Source organism: Anomalospiza imberbis, unplaced genomic scaffold (assembly GCF_031753505.1).
Source record: "Anomalospiza imberbis isolate Cuckoo-Finch-1a 21T00152 unplaced genomic scaffold, ASM3175350v1 scaffold_43, whole genome shotgun sequence".
Classification (NCBI taxonomy): domain Eukaryota; kingdom Metazoa; phylum Chordata; class Aves; order Passeriformes; family Viduidae; genus Anomalospiza; species Anomalospiza imberbis.
The window spans coordinates 797,405-806,197 of record NW_027100039.1 but is presented as its reverse complement, the minus strand read 5'-3'; the positions used below and the strand labels follow the sequence as shown (position 1 = coordinate 806,197).

Genomic DNA, 8,793 nt, shown 5'->3' with positions numbered 1-8,793 from the left:
GGAGATTTTGGGGGGTCGGGACCCCCAAAAACACCCCAAAAACCCCCACCCCAAAATCTACCAAAATCTACCCAAAATCCACCAAAAAGGCCCCAAAATCCATAAAAAATGGCCCCAAAATCCATCAAAAATGGCCCAAATCCACCAAAAACTGCCCCAAATCCCGGCCCGGGCCAGGCCCGGCAGCTCCCAGAGGAAAATTCGGGTTCATTTTGAGACATTTTGGGTTAAATTCCAAATATTTTGGGTTCATTTCGACATTTTGGGTTAATTTTGAAATATTTTGGGTTAAATTCCAAATATTTTGGGTTAATTTTCAAATATTTTGGATTAAATTCCAAATATTTTGGGTTAATTTTCAAATATTTTGGGTTAAATTCCAAATATTTTGGGTTAATTTTCAATATTTTGGATTAATTTCCAATATTTTGGGTTAAATTCCAAATATTTGGGTTAATTTTCCAATATTTTGGGTTAATTTTGAGACATTTTGGGTTAAATTCCAAATATTTTGGGTTAATTTTCAAATATTTTGGGTTAATTTTGAGATATTTCGAGTTAATTTCCAATTATTTCACGTTAATTTCTGAATACTTGGTGCCGATTTCTGGCATTTTGGGTTAATTTCTGAATATTTCGGGTTAAATTCCCCGGATTTTGGGGGAATTTCCAAATATTTCGGGTTAATTTCCAAATATTTTGTGTTAATTTCCCAATATTTTGAATTAACTTCTTATATTTTGGGTTAATTTACTGATATTTTATATTAATCGCTCGATATTTCAGATTAATTTCTGAATATTTCGGGTTAAGTTTGGGCTATTTTAGGTTGTTTTGGGTTAACTTTAGGTTATTTTGGGTTAATTTTAGGTTATTTTGGGTTATTTTTGATTAATTTTAGGTTAATTTTAGGTTATTTTGGGTTAATTGAAGATTATTTTGGTTATTTATTTTGGGTTATTTTTGGGTTATTTTTGGGCTATTTTGGGTTAATTTTGGGTTAATTTCGGGCTTTTTGGGTTAATTTTGGGTGATTTTAGGTTGTTTTGGGTTACTTTGGATTAATTTTGGATTAATTTTTGACTATTTTGGGTTAATTTTGGGGTATTTTGTGTTAATTTTGGGTTAATTTTGGGGTATTTGGGGTTAATTTTGGGTATTTGGGGTTAATTTTGGGGTATTTTAGTTTATTTACGATTTATTTGTGGGTATTATGGGATGTTTGGCCCACCTGAACACGGCCAGGCAGGTGGCACGGGGTTAATTTGGGCTATTTTGGGTTAATTTTGGGATATTTTGCATTAATTTTTGGTTAATTTTGGGCTATTTTGGGGTATTTGGGGTTATTTAGGATTTATTTGTGGGTATTATGGGATGTTTGGCCACCTGACCACGGCCAGGCAGGTGGCATGGGGTTAATTTTGGGATATTTTGGGTTAATTTTGGATATTTTGTGTTAATTTTGGGTTAATTTTGGGCTATTTTGGGTTATTTTAGGTTATTTAGGATTTATTTGTGGATATTATGGGATGTTGGGCCCACCTGAACACGGCCAGGCAGGTGGCACGGGGTTAATTTGGGCTATTTTGGGTTAATTTTGGGGTATTTGGGGTTAATTTGGGCTATTTTGGGTTATTTTAGGTTATTTTAGGTTATTTAGGATTTATTTTGGGATATTATGGGATGTTTGACCACCTGAACACGGCCAGGCAGGTGGTGTGGGGTTAATTTGGGCTATTTTGGGTTAATTTGGGGTATTTGGGGTTAATTTTTGGGTATTTTGGGTTAATTTTGCGTTTATTTTGGGTTATTTTAGGTTATTTAGGATTTATTCTGGGATATTATGGGATGTTGGGCCCACCTGAACACGGCCAGGCAGGTGGTGTGGGGTTAATTTGGGCTATTTTGGGTTATTTTAGGTTATTTAGGATCTATTTTGGGGTATTTGGGGTTAACTTTGGGTCAATTTTGGGGTATTTTGGGTTATTTTAGGTTATTTAGGATTTATTTTGGGATATTATGGGATGTTTGGCCCACCTGAACACGGCCAGGCAGGTGGCACGGGGTTAATTTGGGCTATTTTGGGTTAATTTGGGCTATTTTGGGTTAATTTTGGGGTATTTGGGGTTAATTTTGGGGTATTTGGGGTTAATTTTGGGGTATTTTCGGTTAATTTGGGGTATTTTGGGATATTATGGGATGTTGGGCCCACCTGAACACGGCCAGGCAGGTGGCACGGGGTTAATTTGGGCTATTTTGGGTTAATTTTGGGGTATTTGGGGGTTAATTTTGGGGTATTTTGGGTTAATTTTGGGGTATTTGGGGTGAATTTTGGGTTAATTTTGGGGTATTTTGGGTTAATTTTGGGGTATTTTGGGATATTATGGGATGTTGGGCCCACCTGAACACGGCCAGGCAGGTGGCACGGGGTTAATTTGGGCTGTTTTGGGTTAATTTTGGGATATTTTGCATTAATTTTCGGTTAATTTTGGGGTATTTTGGGATATTTTAGGTTATTTAGGATTTATTCTGGATATTATGGGATGTTTGGCCCACCTGAACACGGCCAGGCAGGTGGCGCGGGGTTAATTTGGGCTATTTTGGGTTAATTTTGGGGTATTTGGGGTTAATTTTGGGGTATTTGGGGTTAATTTTGGGGTATTTTCGGTTAATTTTGGGTTAATTTTGGGGTATTTTGGGATATTATGGGATGTTGGGCCCACCTGAACACGGCCAGGCAGGTGGCACGGGGTTAATTTGGGCTATTTTGGGTTAATTTTGAGGTATTTTGGGTTAATTTTGGGGTATTTTGGGTTAATTTTGGGGTATTTGGGGTTAATTTTGGGTTAATTTTGGGGTATTTTTGGTTAATTTTGGGGTATTTTGGGATATTATGGGATGTTGGGCCCACCTGACCACGGCCAGGCAGGTGGCACGGGGTTAATTTGGGCTGTTTTGGGTTAATTTTGGGGTATTTTGGGTTAATTTTGGGGTATTTGGGGTGAATTTTGGGTTTATTTTGGGGTATTTTTGGTTAATTTTGGGGTATTTTGGGATATTATGGGATGTTGGGCCCACCTGAACACGGCCAGGCAGGTGGCACGGGGTTAATTTGGGCTATTTTGGGTTAATTTTGGGATATTTTGCATTAATTTTCGGTTAATTTTGGGGTATTTTGGGATATTTTGGGTTATTTAGGATTTATTTGTGGGTATTATGGGATGTTGGGCCCACCTGAACACGGCCAGGCAGGTGGCCGGGTGCCCGTAGAGCCGGTCCAGCGTGGGGGGGCTGAGCCCCCGCAGGAACTCCTGCAGGTTCTTGCACTGCAGCTGCGCCCGGGGCAGCGCCATCGCACCTGGGCACACCTGGGCACACCTGGGCACACCTGGGCACACCTGGGGACAGCCAGGACACACCTGGGTACACCTGGGGGCACCTGGGGGGACAGCCAGGTCACAGCTGGGCACACCTGGGTACACCTGGGGGGCAGCCAGGTCACACCTGGGCACACCTGGGGGCACCTGGGGACACCTGGGGACAGCCAGGTCACACCTGGGTACACCTGGGGGCACCTGGGGACAGCCAGGTCACAGCTGGGCACACCTGGGGACAGCCAGGTCACAGCTGGGCACACCTGGGCACACCTGGGCACAGCCAGGTCACACCTGGGCACACCTGGGCACACCTGGGGGACAGCCACGTCACACCTGGGCACACCTGGGAACAGCCAGGTCACACCTGGGCACACCTGGGCACACCTGGGGACAGCCAGGTCACACCTGGGCACACCTGGGGGCACCTGGGTACACCTGAGCACACCTGGGGGACAGCCAGGTCACACCTGGGGGCACACCTGGGCACACACCTGGGCACACCTGGGCACAGCCAGGTCACACCTGGGCACACCTGGGGGCACCTGGGCACACCTGGGGGTCACCTACAGCCGTGGCCACGCCCCCATCGCGTGTCACCTCTGTCCCCTCTCCCGCCCCCAACCCCCGTTACACCCCCTCCCCTAATTACCCCCCCCAATTAACCCAAATTACCCCAAAACCCAGAAATTAACCCAATTAATCCAAACCCCCCAATTAAACCAAATAAACCCCAACCCCCCAATCAGTCCCAATTAACCCAAATTAACCCAACCCCCCAATTAAATCCAATAAACCCAAACCCCATGATTAAAGTAAATTACCCCAAACCCCCCCAATTAACCCAAATTACCCCAAATCCCCCAATTAACCCCAAATTACCCCAACCCCCCAATTAACCCAAACCCCCCCCACCCCAAATCAACCCCAAATTACTCCAAACCCCCCAATTACCTCAAATTAACCCAAATTAGCCCAATCCCCTCGTTTGTCCCCAACCCCCCAATTACCCCAATCCCCCCCAATTAACCCAAATTAACCCCAAATTACCCCAAACCCCCCAATTAACCCAAACCCCCCAACCCCAAATCAACGCCAAGTTACCCCAAACCCCCCAATTAACTCAAATTAACCCCAAATTACCCCAACCCCCCCAATTAACTCAAATTAACCCAAATTAGCCCAATCCCCTCGTTTGTCCCCAACCCCCCAATTACCCCAATCCCCCCCCAATTAACCCAAATTAACCCCAAATTACCCCAACCCCCCAATTAACCCAAACCCCCCCCACCCCAAATCAACCCCAAATTACTCCAAACCCCCCAATTACCTCAAATTAACCCAAATTAGCCCAATCCCCTCGTTTGTCCCCAACCCCCCAATTACCCCAATCCCCCCCAATTAACCCAAATTAACCCCAAATTACCCCAAACCCCCCAATTAACCCAAACCCCCCAACCCCAAATCAACGCCAAGTTACCCCAAACCCCCCAATTAACTCAAATTAACCCCAAATTACCCCAAAACCCCCAAATTACCCCAAACCCCCCAACCCGAAATCAACCCCAAATTACCCCAAACCCCCCAATTAACTCAAATTAACCCAAATTAACCCAATCCCCTCGTTTGTCCCCAACCCCCCAATTACCCCAATCCCCCCCAATTAACCCAAATTAACCCCAAATTACCCCAAACCCCCCCAAGAACCCCAAATTACCCCAAACCCCCCAAATTACCCCAAACCCCCCCAAGAACCCCAAATTACCCCAATCCCCCCCATTTACCCCAACGCCCCCGCTCCCCCCCCCGGCCCCGCACTGCCCGCCCCTCCCCCCACCCCCGATTTCCCCCCCAAAAACCCCAAAATCCCCAAAATTCGCCCCAAAAAAAACCCCCCGAGCTCACCCCGCGAGCGGCGGACGAGGCCACGCCCCCTTCCCGCCGGGGCCACGCCCACAAGCGCCGCTCCCGCCCCCTGCCCCTTTCCCCGGTCACGTGATGTTGTCCCCGCCCCCTGCCCCGGTCACGTGACGCCGCTCCTGCCCCTTTTCCCCTACCAAGATGGCGGCGCCCTTCCTCAGCCGCGCCGCCCTCGGCGCCCCCCGGGTTTTGGGGGGTCCCGGGGGTCCCCGGGCCTGGAGCAGCGGGGGGGACCCCGGCGGGGACCCCCGGGACCCCGGCTTGGGACGGCGCCGAGGTCGCGCGGCTCCGCGGCCGCGAGCAGCGGGAGAGGCGGCAGCGGCTGAGGAGGGAGCGCGGCCGGGACGGGGCGGAGGGGAAGGTGGGGGGACTGGGGGAGAACTGGGGGGGACTGGGGGGGACTGGGAGAGATCTAGGGGGACTGGGAGGGACTGGGAGTGGGGATGGGGGGGATTGGGAGAGACTGGGGGGGGAACTGGGGGGGATTGGGGGGACTGGGAGAGAGGGACTGGGGGTACTGGGAAATACTGGAGGGAACTGGGGGGCACTGGGCAGACTGGGCACACTGGGATGGACTGGGCACACTGGGAGGGACTGGGGGGCACTGGGATGGACTGGGCACACTGGGATGGACTGGGATGGACTGGGGGGCACTGGGCGCACTGGGATGGACTGGGAGACACTGGGATGCACTGGGCAGACTGGGATGGACTGGGGGCACTGGGATGGACTGGGAGACACTGGGATGCACTGGGCAGACTGGGATGGACTGGGGGACACCGGGCACACTGGGGGGAACTAGGATAGACTGGGGGGCACTGGGATGGACTGGGGGGCACTGGGATGGACTGGGCACACTGGGATGGACTGGAAGGCACTGGGGGGGCACTGGGATGGACTGGGGGACACTGGGAGGCACTGGGGGACACTGGGATGGACTGGGGGGCACTGGGCACGCCAGGATGGACTGGGGGGCACTGGGATGGACTGGGGGACACTGGAGAGGGACTGGGGGGGCACTGGGCACACTGGGATGGACTGGGGGACACTGGGATGGACTGGAAGGCACTGGGGGGCACTGGGATGGACTGGGAGGGACTGGGGGGCACTGGGATGGACTGGGGGACACTGGGATGGACTGGGAGGCACTGGGGGGCACTGGGATGGACTGGGGGACACTGGGCGCACTGGGATGGACTGGGAGGCACTGGGGGGCACTGGGATGGACTGGGGGGCACTGGGATGGACTGGAAGGCACTGGGGGGCACTGGGGGGCACTGGGATGGACTGGGGGGCACTGGGCGCACTGGGATGGACTGGGAGGCACTGGGAGGCACTGGGATGGACTGGGGCACACCGGGACGGGTTTCCGGCGTGACGCGCACCGTCTCGTGCGGGTGCGCGGCGGGTCCGGAGCGGTTCCCAGTGGTTTGCGGTGCTCGGCGCCGGTCCGCGCGGATCCGTACTGGTCCGTACTGGTTTTTACTGGTCCCGCAGGAGCCGCGGGCCCTGCCCAAGGCCTGGAGCCCCAAGGAGGAGGTGGAATACCGGCACCCGCTGGGGCCCGACGGCAAAAAGGGTAAGGGGCATTTTGGGGGGGATTTGGGGTGTCCCCCAGGGGGGTGGCACTGTCACCACCCCCGGGGGGCTTTTGGGGACAGCCCTGTCCCGGTACGGCCCCGATTTTGGGGGGATTGTGGAGATTTTGGGTGGATTTGGTTGAATTTAGGTGGGTTTTGGGGAAATTGCGGGGATTTGGGGTGGATTTGGGGGGAATTGTGGGGTTTTGGTAATTTTGGGGGGAATTGTGGGGTTTGGGGTGAATTTTGGGGTGAATTGTGGGGATTTGGGGGGGAAATATGGGGTTTTGGGGTGGATTTGGGGGGAATTGTGGAGATTTTGGGTGGATTTGGTTGAATTTAGGTGGGTTTTGGAGAAATTGCGGGGGATTTTGGGGTGGATTTGGGGGGAATTGTGGGGTTTTGGGGTGGATTTTGGGGGGAATTGTGGGGTTTTGGGTGGATTTTGGGGGGAATTGTGGGGTTTTGGGGTGGATTTTGGGGAGGATTGTGGGGTTTTGGGGGGAATTGTGGGGTTTTGGGGGGAATTGGTTGAATTGAGGTGGATTTTGGGGGGAGTTGTGGGGTTTGGGGTGAATTTTGGGGTGAATTGTGGGGATTTTGGGTGGATTTGGGGAGAATTGTGGAGATTTTGGGTGGATTTGGTTGAATTGAGGTGGATTTTGGGGGGAATTGTGGGGTTTTGGGGGGAATTGTGGGGTTTTGGGGGGAATTGGTTGAATTGAGGTGGATTTTGGGGGGAGTTGTGGGGTTTGGGGGAGTTGTGGGGTTTGGGGTGAATTTTGGGGTGAATTGTGGGGATTTTGGGTGGATTTGGGGAGAATTGTGGAGATTTTGGGTGGATTTGGTTGAATTGAGGTGGATTTTGGGGGGAATTGTGGGGTTTTGGGGGAATTGTGGGGTTTCTGGGGTGGATATGGGGGGAATTGTGGGGATTTGGATGGATTTGGTTGAATTTAAGTGGATTTTGGGGGGAATCGTGGGATTTTTGGGTGATTTTGGGGGGAATTATGGGGTTTTGGGGTGGATTTTGGGGGGAATTGTGGGGATTTGGATGGATTTGGTTGAATTTAAGTGGATTTTGGGGGAATTATGGGGTTTTGGGGTGGATTTTGGGGGGAATTGTGGAGGTTTTGGGTAGATTTGGTTGAATTTAAGTGGATTTTGGGGGAATTGTGGGATTTTTGGGTGATTTTGGGGGGAATTGTGGGATTTTTGGGTGATTTTGGGGGAATTATGGGGTTTTGGGGTGGATTTTGGGGGAATTGTGGGGGTTTTGGGTGGATTTGGGGGTTTTTGGGGTGATTTTGTGGCTCAGGGGTGTCCCCAAGGGGCGTGGTGGCCCTGCCAGCCCCCCGAGGTGACATTTGGGGACACAGCCACGGCCGTGCCGCTGCCCCCCCGGTACAGCCCCCGCTACGTCGAGGCCGCCTGGTACCAGTGGTGGGAGAGGGGAGGGGTCTTCAGCCCCACCCCCCCCGAGCAGGTGAGGGGGGGACACACCTGGGGGGGGGTCAAAAACACTGGGGGGGGGGACAAAAATCACCTGGGGGGGGTCAAAATCACCTGGGGAACCCCAAAACCACCTGGGGGGGGAGGGTCCAGCCACACCTGAGGGGGATCCAGCCTTACCTGGGGGCTCAGATTTACCTGGGGGGGTCCAGCCTCACGTGGGGGGCTCAGATTTACCTGGGGGGGGTCCAGCCCCACTTGGGGGCTCAGATTTACCTGAGGGGGGGGTCCAGCCCCACCTGGGGGGGTCAGATTTACCTGGGGGGGGTCCAGCCCCACCTGGGGGGGTTCAGATTTACCTGGGGGGGGTCCAGCCCCACCTGGGGGGCTCAGATTTAACTGAGGGGGGGGTCCAGCCTTACCTGGGGGGGGTCCAGCCCCACCTGGGGGGGCTCAGATTACCTGGG

General features: G+C 52.1%; 1 protein-coding gene across 1 annotated transcript in view; it reads left to right on the top strand.

Moving 5' to 3' along the window:
• The window catches only part of LOC137466725 (cuticle collagen 2-like), a 12,784-nt gene extending 4,295 nt beyond the window's left edge, over positions 1–8,489 (top strand). The window contains exons 6-8 of the mRNA XM_068178407.1: positions 5,436–5,655; positions 6,792–6,873; positions 8,254–8,489. Of these exons, the coding sequence (XP_068034508.1) occupies positions 5,436–5,655; positions 6,792–6,873; positions 8,254–8,489 (538 nt within the window). The remainder of the gene's footprint in view (positions 1–5,435; positions 5,656–6,791; positions 6,874–8,253) is intronic.
• Positions 8,490–8,793: the final 304 nt, after the last annotated feature.